The sequence below is a fragment of the Vanellus vanellus genome (genome assembly GCF_965231255.1).
Source record: "Vanellus vanellus genome assembly, chromosome: 17".
In the NCBI taxonomy this organism is placed as follows: domain Eukaryota; kingdom Metazoa; phylum Chordata; class Aves; order Charadriiformes; family Charadriidae; genus Vanellus; species Vanellus vanellus.
This window is the reverse complement of record NC_138922.1, coordinates 577,727-600,398: the sequence shown is the minus strand read 5'-3', so window position 1 is coordinate 600,398 and position 22,672 is coordinate 577,727. Positions and strand designations below refer to the sequence as shown.

Genomic DNA, 22,672 nt, shown 5'->3' with positions numbered 1-22,672 from the left:
GGGGGTCTCTTTTTCCTGCTCAATAACTCCCGTCATACCTCCTGATAACTGCCTGCTGCAGGATCCTGAGGGCAGAGTGGGCCCATGGGCTGAGCTTCTGTAGAGTCCAGTTCTGGGGTCTTTCTTGGTTGGAGCTGACACATCATGTTGCCAGCCTGTTGGGGTGGGGAGAAGCATCCATAGTTTCTTAGGCTGGAGGCACTGATGACTCAAAAAAGGCACTGTGATTTATATCCGTATATTCAGTTATGTGTTTAGTTTCTAAAATGTGCGATTATTCATTTGCTACCAGCAGCAAGCCTGCTAACTCTCCATCTGCTCTTACAGTGAATGGCTACCACATCTCTGGGACACCGGTACACCAGCTTGACTCTGGTCATATGAGCCTCCGAAAAGCCAGTGGGGACCCCCAGGTAAGTTTTGGGGAAAAAGCCAAAGGGTGTTATACAAGAATAAATGGGTCTTCACTTAAAAAGTTTAGGAATTCCCCCAAAGCAGGGGGTCAAAAGGCATTTTCTTTTAGAAACTCATATCACAGATTTCTTGCATCTAAAATAGTTAGTCTATTGTGTCCAACTGGTAAAGCAGTACAAAATGCCGAGATACTTTGAATTTTTTTGTCCTATCACTCCTTTCTGAAAAATCCACCAGGCCACTTCAGTCACTATGAACAACCCTGTGAATTTTCCTGCTACTCCGGCCTGAAGCCTGGGCCTGTCTCCAGCACAGTCCTCTCTCCAGACTTGCGCTTCTGACCATGTCTGTATCTCATTGTATTTTCTAGCAGCTCCAGCTTTCCCTCCCAAAGACAGTATTCACAAAGAATTTGTCCAAAGCTTTTTTCTCAATTACTTCATCCATTCCTGCATGTCCTTTTACAGGCCTTCCTCTGTGCCTTACATAGCCTGGGCCTCACCCATCTCATCACCCCGGGCTAGCGTTCAAGACGCTGACCCATCGACAGCCAGTCTCCCCTGCCTGTTTGTCAGAATTCCCAATAAATATCCCCGTACTTCTTCTCGCACCCCTTCATGTCCCTGGGAGAGTCTTCCCTGCAGGTCCGCAGACGCCACACAGGGCCCTCTTCCAGCTCCTCCCTTGAAGCTCTTCCCTCCTTGCCAAAACTGCAACACTTGAATAGCTGGTGGGTTGCACTCCCGCTGGGTTGTGCTTCCCTGCCCGTTGGGGTTTTTCCCCCGATGGTACCAGACCCGAGTTCTCTGTTTAATTTCTGTATTAACTGGTAAGTGCTTCTGCAGTGCAGCTCCTTCAATACTCCCAGTAAAATGGAGGCTGGATTTGTGGGCTGCTGCCTTGCGGACCTGGGTTGCCTGCTGCTCTCAGCATCCCTCTGATGTTCCCTATTTCCCGGTCTAAATTTTGTGTTGTCTGCCAACTGTCCCTCATTGCCTCAACCCACTTTCTCGCCCCCCATCCTCCTAGGCCTTCAGCCTTCAGCCTTGTCCTCGTGCATGCTGTTTCAGCTAAGTCAGCATTTCTGGTTTTGCTTCCCCACCAGTGGATTCAAGGCATCTCCCCTGGTACAGTCCAGCACTTTGGACTCCCTGTTCCTTCCACATCAAACATCTTGCACTTAACTGCCCGTGCCGCTTCTTCTCCGAGCAGTTTGCACAGGCTGAAGGCAGAGCATGCGGGCACCTAAAATAGGTCAAAAGCATTTTAGTGCATTACCAGACACCCCTGTCCACACGTCTGCTGTGACTCCCTCAGAGAACCCGAATAAACTTGCAGACTGTGACTCCTTTTAAAAAAAGCTATGTTAATCCCTGTGCAAAAAAAATCATTTCTCAAGGTATCTGATTCACAATGTCTTTGCAGTTGGCTTGGTACACAAGCCAGATTAACTGACTCCCCCAGAGCTTCCTTTGTAGCAACATTTGCCACTTTCCGTTTTTATGGTGCTGAGTCTGACTCAAGTTTATAGACACCTTTTTGGTCAAATTCACATCTGAGGTACATGAGGAGTCCGTTGCCATGCACTGGTTTGCTCAGCTGACTCGACCATCAGACTGACAGAAATCCCTTTCATGACTTTTCTCGTTCACTTCAGCAGCCTCTGTGATGCTGTCTTTCCATCGCTCCTTTATTACAGGTTTTTCCAAATTGAAGTCCCTGGCTTCATTCCTGCTTTGAACCTATAAGTAGTTTTGAATCTATAAGTGGCTGCTGGTGCCATTAATTCTAAGAGCAGCTTGTGCCCACGCCCGCTTGGGAGCCTGCTTTTCCTGGGAGCTGTGGCTGCTTTCGCAGAAGAGTCCTTACTAAGGAAAACATCGGTCCACGAACCGTTGGTAGCACGAAGCTGCTCTCCACACCCTCAAGCTCCCACAGGCGTGGGCCAGCCCCTCGCCTTCCCTCCCGTCCTGGGCCATGCCAGGCTGCTTTCCCTCGACTGCCTGCCTGGTCCTGGCACAGGCGGGCTCCTGCCGCAGGGCAGCTCCAGGCATTCTACGGGATGCTTTCTTAGACCTGGGTGGCAGCCATCACGCAAACCAACGCTGGGCGAGCTCAGCCACATTTCTTGGAAACAGGTCAAGGGGGGAAAAGCCACCACGGCGAGCAGCGGGGAGCTGGGCTGTGCTGGGCGCGGGGCCCGGCCTCGGGCGGCTTCCCACAGAGCAGCGAGGCGCGGCCCGGCCGGGCGGTCACGGCGGCCCGGCCGCGGGCCGGCAGAACCCTGCGGAACCGCAGCCGTCTGGGCCCGGCCGCGGGGCCGCGGGCGGAGGCGTGAGCTCGGCCCGCAGCCCCGGGGCAGCTGTCGGCGGCGCCCCCGGCCTCGCTCGGCTCCGCGGGGCGGGAGCCCACGGCACGGCCCAGCGACCGCTCGCAGGCTGTGGGTCGGCTCCCGCTGCCCCCGACCCGGCAGCCCCGCGCCTCAGCGCCGGCCGCCCCGCTCCAGCCCGGCGCGGCGGAGGCGAGAGGCGGAGCGCCGGGCCGGCGCCGCCCCGAGGGCTCGGCCGGCAGCCGGTGGGGCTGGCGGCCGGGCTGGCAGCGGGCAGCGCCGCCCGGCACAGCCCAGCACGGCCCGGCCCGCCATTGGCCGCGCGGGCTGGCGGCGGCGAAGGGGGACGGCCCTGCCGGGTGGTGGCACCGCCTCCAGCTCCCCGGCGGGCCGAGCCGCGCTGAGCCGCGCTGAGCTGCGCCGCGCCGAGCCGAGCCGAGCCGAGCTGTTGCCGGGCCGTGCCGTGCCGAGCCGGGTCGTGCCGTGCCGGGTTGTGCCGTGCCAGCCGAGCCGTTGCGAGCCGAGCCGAGCCGCGCCGGGCCGGGCCGTGCCGAGCCGCGCCAGCCGTGCCGAGCCGGGCCGAACCGCGCCGCGCCGCCGGGCCATGGGGTCCGCCTAGCGCCCGCTCCGCGCGGCCCGCGCCCGCCATGCTGGGCTCCGAGAGCGGCCGTGACGATGCGCCCCGCTTGTCTCCACAGACCCCGGGGTCCCCGGCGGCGCCGCGGCGGCAGAGCAAGGAGAGCAGCCTGACGGTGAGTCCGGCGGGGCCGGGCCGGGCCGGGCCGGGCGGGGCGGGGCGGGGGTGCCCGCCGGGGGCAGCGGGGGCTCCGTGCTGGGCACCGCCGGGCGCCCGGCCGGGGGGGGCGGCGGGCGGGCAGAGCCTCCACCGGTAATCCCGGCGTCCGAGCAGTGGTGAGTAAGGGGCCCGGGGTTGCTTTGGGACCTCCACCCGGGGCGGAATCCCGTGAGCCGGCTGTCCTGGGAGACCTGTCCCAACGGGAGACCGGCCCGCCCCCCCCCCCGCGGTCGGGGCAGTGCGGTGGGCCGGGGGGTCCCGTCGGTGTTCTCTTCTTTAAGAGGTTTCAGAAGGTGCTTCTCTGTCCCAGAGTACCCAAGTGAAGGTTTCTGATGGGAAGCGTAGACAGATTTTAGGTTTCAGGATGAAGTTAGTCTTAAATTTGCTTTTAATATTAGAGATTAAGTATAACTGACTCGATTACAATGTTCTCGGTGTCACGTTTACAGACATTAATATCTTTTGTCTGCCTGGTGACCTCATCTGGAACACAGTTTGCACTTCTGGACTCGTCAAGTGCAGGACAGATGTATGAAAACAGGAAGGAAATCAAAACAGATTAATGAAAGTGGCTGGGAATAGGCAGGTTTATTTAAGAGGAAATAATAAAGAAGATAAATGAGCAGATAAATGAATTGCAGTGATAAAGGAGAGGCAATAAACATGCTTACAGCTGCAAGAATTGGCAGGGTATAAAATCCACAAGAATGAAAAGAATAATGTAAGGTTGTACATCATTGTTAACTGTTACTATGAGGAGGAGGTGGTTGTCTACATTATCCCACACAGCCTGTTGAAGATTCCCTGGGTTTCTGGTGACAGGGACGAGGGTTGAAAAAAGAACACGGACAGGGGTCTCTGACTGCAGTGCACGTCAGTCATTGACTCGTAGATACAGTTTTCTGGGAAAAACAAACAAAAAAAATAAGTATCTTCAACAGTTTACAAAAACAGTTATCAAAATCGGTCATTGGGAATGAAAAATGTGTTGTTACTGTGTTGTAGTAATGTGTTGAGAGAGTGGTATGCCCTGAAGTAAGTGTAAATCTGTTGTTTTGGGTGGATTTGCCCATGTCCTGGGCAATCCAGCTGCACGGCTTGCAGGGCCACGCTGCTGGCGCTGGAAAGGTGTCCGAGCCACCTCATGCAGTCCCCTGCCCGTCCGGGTCGGAGGGGCAGGAGCAAACCATGGGCTGAACGTTGTCTCCAGAGGGAGTAGGCACGGTCCTGGCGTGGGTCGCACTGGGTTGCAGGGCACAGCACAAGAGTGACAGTGCTTGTGTTTCCGAAAACCTCACTGCTCACAGGGGTGAGGACGCAGGCTGTTCACTGAGGGTGGTTTTTGCTGTCACATTTGCTGGCCCATATGCCATCTGGTAGCATCTGCAAAGCAAGAAAGTGTTGTGTGTTATGTCAGGGTCACTGCGTGTGCCTTTCTCCAGCAGAAGTCCGAAGCTTTGAAGTGCGATGCATCAGACAGACAAAAACAAGCTAATTTTAACAGCTGTTTGCTCCAAGCCATAGCCTGCACCAAGGAAGCATTGTGAAAAACAACATTCTCATACAGCGTGTAAACTGTAAAGCAATGTAATTTTCCCCCCGTCTCCTAGGAGGTTATATTTATTCAGCACCACTCAAGCTGACATTGGGATGTTCTAGTTGATAACAGAGCTGCAGGGCATGTCCTTAGCTTGCTGTCAGATGGTTTTTCTTGGTCTGTAGCAGTGCTCAGGCAGAACCTCTTCTTGAGAGGGGAATTTTGTGATGAAATTTGGGACTCTTAGTCCAGCAAACCTCCCCCCAAACTGAAATCCTGTGATACGCAAACTGTGGACATCAGATGATGTCCAGCCTGACCGGCAGCTGCAGCCTAGCTGTCTCTGTTTCATCAGCCCTCCAACGGAGGGGTGGGAGTTTGTTCCCGTCTTCCTCGGAATGCGTCTGCCTCCTCTGCACCCACATAGCCATTTGGGAGCACGGCTTCTGGAAATCCTGGAGGCAGGTGGGAGCTGGACTATTTCTCATCTATATGCACCCAACAAGAAAAAGAATATGGTGTTTTCTCTTTGGTGAATGAATGTTACCAACACTGTGTGGTCTGTTTTCTCTGGAAGGGAAACCCCTGCTGGGTTATATCAGAGGCTGTTATGAAACTGCTGCTTGCACAAATTATTGATGCTCACTTAGGAAGCAGCAGTGCAGGTCTGTGGTCTGTGCTGATTTTGCAGTGGGTTTCAAGGTGCACTCATTAGTTTTAGGCTGGATGGTTTGCTGTCTGATTCCTGAAGAGCTGTCTGTCTGGCCATGAATTCCTGTGAAAGCTGAAGCTCCTCAACCATAGGTGAGGGAGACTTAAATGGAGACAGTTCAGGGGGATATTGACTTAGGGACAGAGCTATGTCTCACTTGAAGAGCAAGAAACCTACCTCATGATAAGGTGTTTCTGAGTGTGGCTTTCTGAAGAATGCTCTAGTGCCTTATCAAGATTCAGCATGACTTGGAAAATGCTGACATTTGTATGGTGTATGTTGGACACAGAAATGAACACGTCCTGCAGATGGGAGGAGGGGCAGCCTGCATGCAGTATCTTGGTATTTTCTGCTGCTGTGCTCTACGTCTCACAGAACGTGATGAACACAGTATGTGGCTGCACCTTCAGCACCATTTGCCCTTCTGCCTGGGGGCTGGCTGCATGGCAGAAACTCAGAAATCCCCTGCTTCGGCAGGGACTGACTGAATCATCTCTGGACGTTTCTCCAGATAGACCAAATAAAGAGGGCTCCTAAACACTTTTGGCAGAATCTTCTCTTTGAAACAGGAAGCGCATCAATTGCATTTGTTGCCGATCAAGACTTCAGCTGTCTGTTCTTCCCTTCTGTTGTACCATAGCTGCAGCATCACCCTGCCAGTGCTAAAACCACACACAGACTCATGATGTTGAAGCTACCTAGTCTAGGCATTCCTGGGCTTCCCTGTCTGGGTAGAGTTAAAACTGCCTAAGCCTTTGTCTGCTCCAGAGCTCTTCTGAGATCTCCACCAGCCTTTGCATTTGGCTGTTTTGCGCAAATGGCAGGTGAACTCGTTACATCTAGTGGAGTTGGCCGTTGTATTTTTTGGGTCTGGGCTGAAATTGTAAAGCAGATACTGAAGTCAGGCAATCTGGCACAGCTGTGTGGTGTTTAAGGTGCCATGAATGTGCAGAAATCAGGAAGAAAAATCTGCATTTTTAGATTGAAGAAATGAGCAAGAACGTTGCCCCGCTTTAGTCACTTTAGCACAGCACCGTAAGCTCACCCGCTGTCTGCTCATTTATTTATATAGTGTCTTATGTAATAAACATGCAGTTGATTATCTAAGCCTTGATCAAATTATTCTTGTTTTATTCATGTTGCTTGGCAATGTGTCATTTACTGGTGAGTGCTGGTAGCAGCTTCAAAGCCTCCGGAGGACTTCGAGATCCATGAAATGAACATGCATGGCCAACCCAATAGTTTCTTGCTCCCGTGCACTCTGCTCCTGTGCAAATCCCGTGTGCTCACCCGCCTCCCTGTGACTTTTCCTCTGCTGTCACCCTTTTGCACCTCAGACATAATCAAGAGTTACCTACAATGTGAACAGCCATTTTTGGCTGTTTTGCCATCACTGCCGATGTAGTCATGGGAAATAAGAGCTGGAATATTTAGCTGCTAAGAGTATAATTGCTTTTGCTCATGATCATTGTACAAGCAAAAGTATTCTAGTCTATTTATCGAGTTTAGTACACAGCAGGCGTATCAAGAGAAATGCATTGATTTGTGTCGCTTGTCTGGTTATCTTCTCCCTGCCCTGAGCTTTGTTGTCACCATGTTTTTTCATGGCATATCTCTTCTGGCTGTGTACCTTCTCCTAGCCTCAGTGATGCGGTGGCTTTCTCACGCAGGTTTTGCGGTGCTGCTCATGTCCAGCAGCAGCTGGAAGGACAAGCTGCTGTCCTCCGGCATGTTTGCTCAGCTTATATTTGGAGTACGCTTTGCTGGTGTCTTGTCATTAATTTGGCTTTGTTGCAAGCTGACAACAGCCATTATTTTTATTAGTGAAGAGGCTGGATGGATGAGGACTTAATATCATGGTGAGGCTGATTATCACCTCGGCTGTCCCAGTGGAGCCTGTGTGGATGTAATGCGAGTCATAACACCTTGTTTTCGCTCACAGTTCTGTGACCCCATCATTAGCTGAGATACGTGTTTTAATTTATTTTGTTTCTTACTGGCAATTACAGCTGTAATAGTCAGCTTCTGCGTGCTTTTGTTCAGGCCTTGTTGGCTAGTCAGCGTTGTTGAAAGAGATTAGCACTGCAATGGTCTGCCCTGTTGTTTGAATTCGGACCTTGCACGTAGCCTGACTGGCTGTCAGGGATGCGATTAGTGAGAGCAGTGGTCCCTTGCGTGGGGAGGGGGCCTTGCTGATAGAGCTGTTTAATTCTGTTAAACCTCAGGAGGTTGTCACGAGATGCTTTGGCTCTCTTTAGCATCAGTAAAAAAACTCATCAGTGGGACTAAGCTGGTAAACCAGAGTGCTTTTTTTCAGCTGTCTTTGATTTTAGAAACAAGAAAATGAGCGTTTCAGAGGGAGGATGGTGGGGGGGAGCAAGATGTCGTCACCCCACTACTGGCGTGTAGCCAGGTCCTGCTCAGTGCCAGCCCGGTGTTCTCCTCCCTGCTGGGAAACACTGAGAGGTTTTAGAAATGTTCAGAAATACTCATCCAAGAGCTCTTGTTTAATATAAGAAATCTGTGGTGAGAAAAGGAAAGAAAGAGTGACAGGATTTCCTACGCAATTGTATATAATTTTTAGTAATATTTCTAGACTTTTGAAAATTTTCGTGTCCCCTCCGGGACTTTGTGTAGAAAACTGTTAAGTTCTCTTAAGTTCTGTTTACCACACAAATAATCCCTTGGTTTTGGTGTTGTTTTTTTTTGGGTTTTTTTTTTTCAGATTGCAAAAGCTTCTGCATTTTTTTTTTTAATTCTGACACCAAATTCCTTTTAAATGTGATACTATACCCAAATGGCCTCATGACTTTTTCCAGACAATTCAGCGTCGTTTCTAGACAATTAAGTATAAGCTGCTGGGAAATGAAGAATGTTTGATTTATTCATAAAACTTTGATGATACTCTTTTAAAAAGACATGAATTAACCCAACTGTCATCACCTGTTGACATGGGTACTCACTGTTCCTCTTCCTGCTGTGTGTGTGGACATGGTGCGGTGCATTCAGTCTGTCACAGTGGGGACATCTTCACCAGGCCAAGCCTGGGCGTTTCCAGGGTCTCTGTGTTTGTTTCTTCAGGACATTAATGATGTAATGGAGAGTCTTAAAGTTGATAAGCAGCTTCCAACCAACACAGTTTTAGTTTTTGTGAGACAGGTGCTGTTTTTAGCAGGGAATATGAATTTCCCTTGCAGTTTTACTTTGCAAATTTTTACGCTGCAGGGAGGAACTCACATGCCGCTGTATGTGCTCCCTGCTGCACGTCACCTCCCTGACCTTGTCCCCAGTGTGATGATGCCCAGTCTTAAGAGGTGCCTTTTCCCCCTCTTCTCATTATCCAGTGTGACAATGAAAATCGGCTTTGAAAGCACTGCTGTCTTCATGGGAAGCATTTGGTCCTTTCTCCATTGAGCAAAGTTGTCTTGGGCAACACAAAACTCCACTCAGCAGTGTGTTTCCACAAGGGGCCTCCTAGCCGTTCTCTGCAGGACCACCAGTAAGGGTACAGGTGGAAACCAGAATAACTTATCCTTTTACCACTGCAGTAGTGATGCTCCTGATGTGGAGATGTGAATCGTTTCCAGCCTCCCTAAAAATTCCAGACAGTCTCTTTACCTCTTTTGCCTTCTGCTGATAGCTATTTTTAACTTGAGCTCAGTCCCTAGTTCCTGTAGCTTGGCAGTATGCTCTTGAGAGGTGGCACCTTGTCCTGGATACCTGTGAGGTGTGTGTGGCAGCCACAGACTGTGGCTGGGCAAAGGGCAGTGTTGCGTGCAGGCTGCCAGGCTGGAGGGGCTTCAGGGGATGGAGATGCTGGAGATGGAGTTGCTGGGTGGGTTGGAGAGGCTGGAGGGTCTGGAGAGGCTGGAAGGGCTGGCAACCAAGTGACCTGAGGCTGTCACCCAATTTTTTTTTTTTTCCGTGAGTATGAAATTTAGACTGATATCAGGAAGAAATTTTTCACTCTGAGGGTGGTGATCCCCTGGCGCAGGTTGCCCAGAGAAGCTGTGGCTGCCCCATCCCTGGAGGTGTTCAAGGACAGGTTGGACGGGGCTTGGAGCAACCTGGTCCGGTGGGAGGTGTCCCTGCCCATGGCAGGGGGGTTGGAACTAGATGATCTCTGAGATCCCTTCTGACCCAAACCATTCTATGATTCTATGAAATGCAGCATCAAAGTCAGAAATCCTCAGAGCCAGAAGCTGTTTAAACCTGTCTGACACCGCACCCCTTCATGTGGTTGCCTATGAGATTGTCATCGCTGACAATACTTTGTGTTCTCCTATCTCCCCTGCTCTGGGAGGGTGAGCTGCAGCATTGCTCACATATGGGAAGGAGTTGGCCCGCTATGATATGTGGCAGAGCAATTGCGCGTGGCTTCTGAGGCCACCTCATTTTTTTTGAAGGTGAAACTACGATATGTTTTGTTACTTGAGAAACAGCGTGTGGCTGTGACAGCGTAGAGGCATGCCCGGGTACCAGCGCAGCCCATGGTCAACAGTGGCATGGGATGCGGTGGTCAGTGAAGTGATGCGGAGCCTTTTCTCCGCCAGCCCCTGTGCGCCCGACTGGCGCTGGTCCAGGTGGGTGCCTGTTGGACGCTGCCTGAAAGTAGCACTTTGGCTGAAGGTTTCTAGCTGGTATTTTTAAGACATTGGGGCTGGCAGTTGTGAAACTTCGTGGTGGGGGTGGGAGGAGTGGACATCTCCCAACAGGGTGTTGAGCCTCTCTCTCCGGGGTCTGGCAGTGCCTGCGGGCGGCTCAACACACCCCGGCTATGCCCCGAGGAGGGCTGCCAGCTCTTCTCCTGTGCCTCAGCAGCTTCCCAGTGATGCCGTCTGCTCACAGACTTTTAGAGCTGGTGAAGGGAAATGTAGCCTAACCTAACCAAAAAAACATGGCAAGATGGGCTTACAGGGATGTCCTGAGATCACTGAGCTGACAGGGAATAGGCAGGAGAAGAAGACTTTAGCAGAGACAGAAGGTGTCCCTCAGTGAAATGGTCCTCATGGAGGGGCTTCATGCTGGAGGCTGTGGTGGGGACAGAGGTCAGCCTGGGATAACACAGGGGCCCATTGCTGTGGCACGGGCAAGCTCAGCTGAGTGTGACCACACCAGCGTGTCCCCTGGCATGTCCCCCAATGCCGCAGGGGTGCAGGGTGCCTGGGCAAGGGTGAGTACTGGCACATCTGTCATGTGGCCATCCTGCTCTGAACCGAGCTGATAACTGCTGGTGTGTGGCACTTCTGATGGGAGCGTAAAGGAACAGGGAGGTGTTTTCAGCAGCTCTGTGTGTCCGACAGAGGCTGCATCTCCTGTGGCTGGAGATGTAGGCTCATGCTGCCTGGAAAGTGTTGGTGAAGTGAGAGCCCTGGTCTCCAACCTCCTGCAGATCAGATCGAAGCCTGATGAGAACTGGAAGGAAGCTGGAAGGGAAGATGCATGGTTTAGGATCTAGCTGAGGTGATAGCCAGAGATACCATAGGCGTCCTGCTTTGAAATGGACTTGCCAAGCTCTGGAAATAGTGATTTTGTGGAGAAGGAGGGTGGAGAAAGCTCTTGCATTGCATACAGGACAGCAACTGAAACTTCAGCATGGGCAGACGGCAGCAGAGCCAATGTGGGTTTGCAGGAACAGCGTCGTGTCAGCTAAAGGCTTTGTCTGCGTTGCTCTGGCATGGTGGGTTTACACCATGTCAGCACTTTGCAGCATGTTGCCATGTCCTTTTTGATCCTATCTAAATAGCCCAAAGGCAGATTCACTGTGTGCAAGCACTACCTTTAGCTCTGCCCGTGCAGCTTTGCTAACCCTGCTCACAGCTTTGTTTTTGGATTTGTTGTGAACATTAACAGATCCAAAACCCCCTCCAAAACCCATACAGTTGCATTTGTGAGTCTTCCATCCCCAATTTCTGTTGGTTCCTTGATTAATACACAGGTACTCTTAGTGTCCAGCAAACCTGCAGGTACGATACGATGGACTGCTTTTAGCGTGCCTGCCTAGCAGAAATTTTAGGTGGGCATTATGTACTGGCAGTGAGCTCTGACTCTGGCTGATGCTTCCCCTGAAGGGCTTAACTGCATCCAGAGTTATTCTGCATCACGTTCAGCAGTAGCTGTCATGCTCTGCACTTCCACTGTGCCTTCATCAGGTTACATTTTCTACTGCGATAACTTAATAAGCACTTGTACTTTTTTATGCCTTTGTTTAAGACTGCGTGATGAGTCCTGTCTCACAAATTACTGTGGGTTTTGTGCATTGAAGGCTAGCTGACTTTAGAGAGCCCCTGTTGCTTTTTGCAGTGAGCATTGTTTTCATTGGAAGAGGTCTCTGCGATAGATGGAAGGGCTGTGCGCTGAAGATATAACACCTTTTTTTGTAATCCTGTAAGAAATCAACATAGCCAAGTTATTCTGATGAGATACGCCCATAGTGCCTTCAGTGCGCTCTGCTGCCCACGGTATTTCTTGTGTTCAGAGCGTGCTGAGGGTGTTTCATGTCAGGATTTTTTACCACAGTTTGGTAGGGATCTAGGAGAACTCCCTGCATGGCGTTTTCCAAATCAAGCAGGTTTTCCTCATGTGAAATGGGTAGTTTATTTTCCTCTGAGCTGACGCTCCCACTTGCTCAGAATTGCTCTCTGGGAGTACTTAGCTCCTGTTTCCACGCAACAACCAATTTTTCTTCACTGGCATGCATTCACTGTGGATTTTCTGATTGGAAGTGCGTATATATGACCTTTCATTTGCATATTTCTCATCAACAGCTACATTTCATTACCTTCTAACTCTCTTTTCTTTTTTTTTTTTTTTACAGATAAACTGTGTGACTTTCCCCCATCCTGACGTAATGCCAGAGCAGCAGTTGCTGAAACCTTCGGAGTGGAGCTACTGTGATTATTTCTGGGTAAGTAGGCAGCCAGCCACATGCCATATTGCAGCTCCCGAGCTTCCGAAAAAGTGGAACAGACAGCTTGATTTGTGGTACAAGGTAAAGGAGAATTTGGGCTGAAATGCAGTGCGTTAGGGCAGCACCAGGGAGTCTGAGGATGCCAGTGAAGATCAGGTGGAAACCATCTAACCCATCTCAGATGCGGGCAATTGTCAGAAGAGTGTCCAGAAAGGGCAAGGTCAGCTGTTAGGCAATGGTTTTGGTTAGGAAATGGGGAGGATGTAGGACAAACTACAGATCTAAAAATACCTCAGCCAAAAGGTCTGTGCAGCAGGAGGGGGGATAGCAAGGTGGATGACAGTGAATATTATTTCAGTGTTTCCCAGAGTACGAGACCTAGGGATGCACAAGGATGCTGGGGGTATCATGTTTAAAACAAGCATATAGTTACAAACCATGCTAAATTGTAAAACTCACTCCCGTGGGATATTCTGGAGGCCATATAATAAATGACTTTTTTAAAGGATGAGGTCTGTGAAGGACAGGCCCATTAGTAGCTCTTAAATTGAGTAGTTTTAATGCAGCCTTCAGCATGGAAAGTCTCCAGTGGCTGTGTTTTTGTGTGTGCCCTCTTGAGCTTTTGGGATCCTGAATCAGATTAAAATGATACGGTAGTCCTTCAAGAGTGGAGCTGACAGAAAAAAATCTTCAACTGGAAAACTGTTTTTTGGGGGGTGGGCAGAATACTACCTCAACAATGAAGATTTTACGAATTTCACATGTGTTTTCAGTTATCGGTTATTGAAACGCTTCCATGGAAAATAAATAAATAAATCAAAGTTTCTTCAGTTTCTTCCAGTCTTCTGATCCCAATGAGCAATAAATCATTAAGCATATAGGCTTATTTTTTGCAAGTGTCTGACAGAAGTCGCTGCCCTGCTTGATTCTTTTCATTTAGGCTTGGTCACTTCTTGGCTCCTTGGGTTTGGTCACATCAGTGAAACTCCACTTAAAGCTGCCTTTCTTCTGCAAACTTTTATTGTCCCATAGCTCCTTTCCCAGGACTTTGCTCTTGTTCGGCATTGTCATCCATTTCCACCCTCCTTCTTCGATCAACTCCACTCCTGCTGTTATCTCAGCTGCCCGGCGCCTGGTGTCATGTCCTACAAGTCTCACACTTTGATTAACGTGGCATTTTTCTCTGTGCAAATGTGCAGCACCAAGGGTATTGGAGCAAAACCTGGAGTCCTCAGGGAAGTGTTCTCCAGGCCTGTTTGATGGAAGAGGGTAGTAAATGAAATTCTAAAATAGGGAAAAGCAGAGAGAGAAAAGAGACAGCAGGGAGAAGACTGTTAGTCCTTGTAGCAACCCTGAAGTCAGTGGAGTGAAGGGTAGAAAGGGCTGTGCAGGAAATGAATGGTGAAAGATGGGATGTATGGCGGTAATCTATTGAACATGTTGCTGTTTTACCCTGCTTTATGGCAGACCTGTGCAGACTGGCTGTATTTTTCCGCGTGCGGATCAGGGTTGAACCTGATAGTCTATTAAAGGTCGTTTAGGGCTGTCTTACCCCTGGAAGGAGCAGCAGTGTCCTCCCCTCTCCCCCAGCAGTTCCCTTGGGCTGGCTCCATCATCCCTCCTTCTCCTGGCAGGGAGAGCCATGAGGGCTCGCTCTTGCTGGAGCCAGCCCGGGGGCGTTACCAGGTATGAAAGGCAGAAGGGAAGGCAAGGCCGCTGCTTTCGTCCCCAACAGTCTTATGCTAGCTAAAAAGAACTATAAAAATTCTTTCTCTTTTTTTATTAAAAAAAAAAAAAAAGTGTTGGACTGTTCCTCTGGTGCTGCGACCATCAGCAGAGGAGGGCTCCTCAGACACCGCTGCTGCCTGTTGCTCGGACTCCTTGGGCAACCACCACTGGGAACTGTGTGTCTGTGGTTTTGATCCCCGTATCTTTTTGTTGAACTTCGTTTTTCCTTCCAGGCTGATAAGAAGGATTCGCAAGGGAACAATACAGTGTCGGGATTTGAAATTCTTCTTCAAAAGCAACTGAAAGGGAAACAAATGCAGAAAGAAATGGCAGAGTTCATTCGAGAAAGGTAATAAGCACGTTGCTATCAAATTAAGTATTTATGGCAATATTTTTTTTCCTGATTTAGGTATTCCTTTGGTACATTAATGACGTAACTTAAACTGCGTAAAAGATATGCTACCAATTCCTAAAGAACACAATATTTCTTTAATGTCCGTCCACGCTTTCCAGTCTTCCCCAGCTCTCACTTGTCTCTCCTGCTGTGCCTGTCTCAGTCGTATTGCACACAGGCTGTCTGTTTAGGTAGAGGGAACCAAGAAGGTTTTAAGCTGCACATTCAAGGAAAAAACATGGACATGGAAGAAACAGAGCAGAGATATTTAGAAAGGAAATATTTTGACTGAAAAATAAAGAAGCAATTTGTTGACATGGAGCATAGGCACAGTTTCCTAGAGGAAGATGTAAAAAGACATCACTTGGGACTTAAGCTGATTAGGGAGCTAAACTACACACACAGATATTTAGAGTGAACCCCAAGTTATAAAGGCAGATGCCACTACCAGAGAATGCCAGAACACTATTAAGGGTCTGTTGCTCTGCTGACATGGGAAGGGCACAGAGCACCAAACAAGCAGTTGATAGATGCTCAGTTCAACCATGTACAGGAGATGATGTGATGTCATTAGTCATAAGTAGTGTCACTATTATTTGAAATTGCTTGTCATGTGTCCAAGCCAGTGTAAATCACCTTGAGGATGACTTTCAAAACTTGAGAACAGCCCATAGGGACCAAGCAGTGCTTGCTCCCAGGGGGAAGGCAGACCACAGTGATGGATGTGCTCTCCTGCAGACAATTGCACCAGTTGAAGGAGCTGCTGTCCTCTGTTACTGCCTCTATGTTGGTGCTTGCTTCTGAGTTGGTATTGCCTTCTTGCTCCGCTGCTGCGGATACAGCATAGCTGTGCTGCTGTAAATCAATAGTGGTGGGAGCAATGAACAGGGCAACAAATGGGCACCTGTGTTGGTGTTTGGGGGGCAGTTTGATTGGGCAGAACTTGCAGATAGTTACTTTCATTATTTGTGGTTTGTTTTCTTTCTCCCTCTCGTCTTTTTTTTTTTTTTTTTTAGTATTTGGGGTATGGCAGCACTGGAGAAATGCAAAGTATAGCACAGGCAATAAAGAGTCTGATACAGGAGGTGCAGAGTGCCTAGCATCCCCGTGTGGTTCCTAGTGCCTTTGATGTAAGACAGTCTGAGAGACAGTTGCCCCTGTGATCCATGAAAAAGTGTGACCAGAGGAGGCAGGTAGAAGAAAGTACCAGCTGGCAAAGGAAAAATACGATTGAGAAATAGTCTTGCTAAGCTAGAAGATGAGAAGAAGGTAAGCAGAATTGTGATAGCTGTGTCCAGGGAGAAGAAGAGGAAAGCTGCTCCAAAGAAAGTAATATACAAGGAAATTTGACAGAACAAAAGAAAGGAGCATTCAAGAGGGAGGGAGAGCTGGTCTGAAATGAGAGAGGGCAAGGAGAGAGTGGCTGTGACACTGGGAAGAGGCATGTTCATGTGGTAGAGGAAGAAGTAGGCACGTTATAGAAGAAAAGAGAGAAAGGATTCACTGTGTGCTGGAAACAAAGAAGGTTTGGAGTTGAGTGTGAAGAGGATCTAGATGGGAGTTATAAAAAGATTAATATGTTTTTCTTCTGTTTGGAACAAATGATTCAGGATTACTCTGTGTGGAAAAGGAGGAGGACAGTGTTGAGCTGGGGAGGTTACTCATGGAAATGAAGATCAGGCCATCAGGGGTACCTTTACATTCCCAGCTAAGAGGGAAAAAGTACTGGTAAGATTTTCAGGATGACCATCAGGTGACTTGAGGAATACAAGACCATGTTTAACTAGGGGTTTTCATGTCCAGAAAAATTCTCTCCATCTGTACAACCAGCCTTCTGGAGGTGAGGTTCAGGCAGCTAATAAAAATAGCTTTAAGTAGGAAGCTGGGATGAGACCCGATAACCAGATTTCTTCATTGAATAACCAACAAGAGGCAATACTAACTGAAATCTATTTTATCAAGTAGGTGCTTTTAGAGGAGCTACTTGTAAATAGCAGTCTTTGGCCAATTATGTTCATTCAGTTCTTGTTGACAAAGGTAAGGTTATAATACAGACTTTGAGTTTTAATAAGACAGACCTCAAGAAAGGGAGGAAAAGATCTGAACTGAAACATCAAGGGTGTGGGTGTGAAAGGAAGAAAGAATTACTTTAAATCAAGAGTGAAAATATGGTTTAGCATTTGCATTCAAGTAAGCACTCCAAAACGGCCAAGAAAATCTGCAGACTACCCTGAATAGCATCAGTCTCTCGGAGTATAAGAAGTAGTGCTTTTATTAGCAAAGGAACACTGTCTTAGGCTTTTGGCCACTCAGTTTTTAATTGAGCTGGGCTATGCTTAGAAAATCTAAAATAAATAGCAGATTATTTAGCTACATGAAAAGAAACACAAGCAGGAGGATGGCTGTAGTGAGTCTGATGAAGGTCTGTTAGCCCACTGACTTTAATCTGACCATGGCAGTACTGAGTGTGTAAGAGGAAAAGAGCATGAGAGTCTCTGTCCTCCTACCTTCCAGTAATCAGAATTTTGAGGATTTCCAGGGCCAGAGTTTGCCTTAGGTCTGCTATGTTTGGCAGATGCTTGTAAACATCTTCCACTGTTTGTCTAATCCTTTTGAGTCTTTTTATATTTTTGACCACTGCAACAATTTGTAGAAAACTTCTGCAATTTTTGCTCTACAGGAAAAGTAATTATGCTTCTGTTGTCTGATAATTCCATTGTTGCCTCCTAATCTGGAGAAATAGTGTAAAAAGACTCATAGTCACCATCTTCAAACAGTGACAGTTGTATAGATGTCTGTCAGATATCTTCTATCACTTTTTCTCCGTGTTCCCCATGTTGTCTTAATCTATTTAGTTTCTTCTTGTGTTGTAGTCACATCAGATCATCTTTGCCTCCCTTTGTAGCTCTCTAGTTTTCTTTATCCATTATAACATTTCGGTGTCACCGAAACTATTTGAGTGTGAGCACACAAAGTACTTCATTTCAAAAGAAGAGCATGAGAGCAGGGAATAAACATCCAAAGAGCAACCAGAACTAATAACATCAAGACAGTATGGGTCAAAATGCACTTATAATCTGTAATGCTTCTGACTACACAGGGTGTGAAATTCTGAAAGCTTTCAAAGAAGTTAGTGGAAGCAAGAAACTTAGGGGTTTTCAGAGTGAAGCTGGAGTAACTGTGAAACAGCCGTGTGGATTTCTGGAGGTAGGCTCACAAGGCTCGGGAGTCCCTGTGTAGTCCTGATGTGTTGGTGTTTCACAGTCACCACAGTCCAGAGTTTGCAGAGTGTTTATGTCGGCCACAGCCAGGAGGCATATTTTTTTCCCTTTTTGAGGTATATCTTCTTCTTGGTTTTTAGCCTCTTTTGAGGTGTTCAAGGTGTTTTGGCCACATATGGTGACAGGACGCCAGACCGGGGTGGAACAATGTATGTCTTATAAATAGGGCTCTTAAACAATAACCAGTTCACCTTTTTATTGTTATTTTTTTATTGTTATTCCTCCTTGCCAGGCAGTCTGCCCTATTAGTAGTGCCATCCACTTGCAGTACAGTATAAGTAACATTTGAAATCCCAGAGCCTGGGCCAAAGCTGGCACCAGCGAGGAGCACTTCCATGAAAGACAATGCCACACTCAGGACAGGCACTGAAGGCAGCAGACATAGTGTGTCTTATGTGTGATTGTGAAGACCACAAGGCTTCCTATTGTCTTGTTGTGTTCAATACTTCCCAGCTACAGCAGTATGAAGGAACAGCTTCACAGGGTTTTAAATTCATTATTTTTGCAGCAAACCTTTATGATGGAAGATGGTTCTCTGATCATGAGACAAAGGACCAAGACAGGGATTCTGTGAGGGTCTGTCTGTCTGGGTGGCTCAGAACAGTCAGCAGACCAGCAAGCACCTTTGCACAGCTAGCATCCACAAGTAAATTGCTCCAAGGCATCCTTAAGCCAAGATCCAGCAGGAACTAAGTTGAATCATGAAGGATGTAGACTAGAGCTTTGGTTGGGAACTCCTGGTAACTGAGGCAAAAGCGGTGAGCCCTGGCTTTGGGCTGGACACTTAGGTATTTATCTCAGCTGCAATTGGACATTTGCATCTTTATTATAGTTGACCTATGCTCCCTTTCCAGTCCACAGAAATTGTCACTTCTGAGACAAGATTAGTCTCATCCTAAAGTAGGGATTTAAAGTAGGTCAGGTGAAATGTGCCTGGATAAAGCCCTTTTCATAGTGAGGTCCTAACCAGAGCATAGTCTTTGGTGCTGGACAGCTGTATTTGTTGGTCTTGCCACAGCAGGCGTGGGAAGCTGGCTGCTTTTGTTCTCATGGGAGGGGGAAGAAGAGGACTCCCAATGCTGGGTGAGGTACTGTGCCGTACTGAGATGGGTATCACCTTGGGCTTCAGCCAGCTGCATTCCACAGAGTGGCATCCAGATCGTAGTTTAGCAGCCCAGAACATCAGACCCCTCTTAGCTTGTTCAATGGACCCCTTTTGTCTCGAATGTGCCACACTTAACAGTCCCTGCGCAATTAGCTACTGCAGATAGGCGTGTCAGAAATATCCTACCTTCTATCTTCTCACTGGAAGGAGATTGATTTGAAACCAGGTTTTTCCCCTGCTTGTACATAGTTAGCACAGAATCAGGAGTTCCTCCACCTGGGTGCCACTCAGCTCTCTGTTGGAGATGCTCTACTGAGCAAGCTGGTTTGAAAACCAGCAAATAGCCAGTTTGCCCTAGTTGGGATCATGTATACTTTGCAAGTGTTTCACCAGGAGAAAGAATTCAGGGGAGTCAGAGATGGGTTTCAGGCATTATGTGCGTCACCTCTGAATGAGCGGCTACTCCTTCCCTCCCTGCTGTGCAATCAGCATTTACCCTTGTCCCCTTGCTCAACAGCTACCCTTGCTCTTCTCCCTGCAGCCATTCCCATAGTGGTCGTGTGCTAACAGCTTCCTCCTTCTGCAGCCCCACCTCTGGCAAGCTCAGATCCTGTTCCTGGTGTGGTGCTGTTGAGTAAATGGAGAGAAGGACAGGGCAGTGGGTGGGACGGGTGAAGGGCAAGGGCAAGGGCTGCACCACCATATGTCACGGACAGAAGCCCCTGCCACATCGTCGCCAGCTTTGTCACCTGTAACAGGGAGCAGGAAGTATTCGATGTCTCTAGGAAAGGTGCAGTCCAGCACCCCAAACCTCATTTGGATTTCACATGGATCTCTGCATTCTTTCATCTTTGCTTCAAGGACGTGCAACCTCACGTTTAGCAGCAGACTGAAACACATGCTTCTCAAGTGAGCTCAGTTTTGCAGACAGTCCATGTTGCACAGTGGAAACACTTTGTCCTTGTTATTTCCTCTCCAGAACTGTAGCTTTTTCTTCTAATTTTATCGCACATGCTGTCCTGCATATATCCCTGCTCTTGCCACTGCATTTTTAGCATATGGAGGGGAGAGATGGATCCTGAAGCTGGTGCTGCCAAGCCCTGGAGACTGAAAGGAAAATTCCAGTGGCAAGATCTGTTAAAATGCAGAGAATTTCTTTAAATTATGTGTGTGGGTTTCTGCCTTAAAGCTTACTTACTGCTGTCTTTTTATTTTCTCTGTGTGTTTGTGTGTGAGTGTAGGATAAAGATTGAGGAGGAATATGCTAAGAACCTGTCCAAACTGTCTCAGAATTCCTTGGCTGCTCAGGAAGAAGGGTAAGTGTGTCTCTCTGCCTTTGCAGAACTCATTTTAACATAAAAGGCATTCCTCCCACGCAGGTACACATATTTTTGCTGAGCTCTCCCATTGACTAGAGGTTTATTTAGCTTAGGATTCTGGGTGTGTTAGGAAAGATAGAACTGCTTTGGAGTATTTTTCTTTTGAAGGTGTTCATGGTAAATTTTTAGGAATATGTATATAAAACATTGCATTTCCAATAACGTGTTTATGCTGTTCTTGTTCTAGCCAGCACTAGTTCCTTTAGGAATTAGCATGTATGAGTAATAAATTACTTTGAATGTGGAAGAATATATGGAATATATATACTGATGAAAGTAGATCCATAAGGTCAGGCCAGTAGAATTGGAGCAGCACAGACAGGGGGAGGATGTCTTCTCATCATGGGCCTGGCTCTCCAAGAAGAGCAGCAGGTTGTCCTTTATTTACAGCATGTTCACACTTTGGAAGTTAGGAAGGTGTTAGGCAATGCACTTCAGACTAGATTGCAGTTCTTCAGTAATGAGAAGACACAAACCCTCTAAGCACTGGAAGCCAAGGTTGGAAATGACTGTCCTCACCCTAGTTCTGACACTGTGTGTTTCTGCTGGCAGTGAAGCTGTACAAGGTGTTTGCTCAGTTTAAGTAGGCAAGGACAGAAGTTGCAAGAGGCTATTACTTCTCTAAGCACCACATTGACAATGGTTTCTGTTCTTCTTTCCCCTAGAAAGCTTTGCTCCTAGCAAAGCTAAAACCACTTTCTTCCACATCCTCCTCCCACTTTCTCCTACCCCCAATAGGAGAAGGGGGGAATGCCTGAAAAAATGAAGGGGAAGGAAACTAGGGGAGAGTAGATGAAAAGAGAGGGAATGAGGATCAAAGCATAAAAAAATGTTGAAGTAGGGAAATGAAGGGGACATGGAACAGAGTGGAGAGAGCTAGGAACACTGCCTGGTGGTGCTCTGCCTGGAGGGGTGGTAAGGTGAGGGAATGGAAGGAGGGCTTGCTGGAGTTTCTCCTCCTCGGTGCTGTGGTGGCCCAACTGGCTAGGGCCAGGAAGAAGCTAGTGAGAAGATCCTGGGAATTGGTGAAGCCCAGAAAAGGGAAAAAATCCATTTACAAAAGTGAGGAAGAGCAGCCAACAGGAGGATTTGAAGGAGCCAAAAGGAGGACTGCTGCCTAGCACGGTCCATTTGCTGGGGTCTTCCTTTTCATTCCTGAGAAGGTGTGAGTTGGGGGACCACATGAACTGCTCTGTGAACACACTGGTTACCACTGCTGATTTCATACTCCACAGAGCATTTTGCAGCTTTGTTGTCCAGCGGTCTATGGAATTCACGCAAAGTATGGGCAAAGTAAGGATTCTCTGCCCTCCTCTGGTGGTTAAGAAGACACATCATCATGTATGTGAGTGGGACACGAGTGTGATGAGATAAGACTGATTTGTGGTATCAAGATGGTTCTGTCCAAGTTGCTGTGAGCACAGTGCTGCTGCACGCACACAGAAGGTGATACAATCCATGGTCATTTAAGTCATTGTAGTTGGACAAGAGATGCAGAAGATGCTTAGCAGGCTGAAATGCCTTCTTCACTTGAATAGATGAGATAACATAGTTCAGTGGAAGGGGACCTCAGGGTGGGACTAGGGAAGGAGAAGAGTTGGGAGCACTTAGGTAGGTGGAACAATCTCAGATTGTTTAGCTGTTATGAACACCATACTTGAGGACTCAACTTATTGGAGCAACATCAGAGATTACAGACCATTATTTTGAAATTGCAGATGACAGGCAATTTTTCAGGCTCTCAGGAAGGGGCAAATGTGACTATTTGAAAAGGGGGTGGGGGAGAGAGAGAAGGAGCTGGGAAACTGTAGATCACTCAGCTTTATTTAGCCTCTGCAAAGTGGTAGAATAATCCATCAAGCTTTCTAGAAGCACTTAGGGGAAAACTAAGGTGATGAGCGATTATTCTGGATGCATACAGAACAAACAATGTCAAACCAACCTAAATTCCTCCAGTGATGGAATAACAGAAGAAGTCAGCATCATAGCTCTTAATTTAGTTTAGCTTTTTGCAATAGGAGATTCTTGTAGGCAGGCAAGAGAAATGTGGCCTAAATAAAGCCTAAGTTGGAAAAAACTATGTAAGA

The 22,672-nt window shown here is 48.1% G+C and overlaps 1 protein-coding gene across 1 annotated transcript in view; it reads left to right on the top strand.

Moving 5' to 3' along the window:
- Positions 1-22,672, top strand: part of GAS7 (growth arrest specific 7) — a gene marked incomplete at its 5' end in the record, with an annotated part of 101,888 nt that overhangs the window by 63,586 nt on the left and 15,630 nt on the right. The window contains 5 exons of the mRNA XM_082491967.1: positions 328-413; positions 3,442-3,495; positions 12,606-12,695; positions 14,660-14,775; positions 20,448-20,522. Coding sequence (XP_082348093.1) covers positions 328-413; positions 3,442-3,495; positions 12,606-12,695; positions 14,660-14,775; positions 20,448-20,522 — 421 coding nt within the window. The remainder of the gene's footprint in view (positions 1-327; positions 414-3,441; positions 3,496-12,605; positions 12,696-14,659; positions 14,776-20,447; positions 20,523-22,672) is intronic.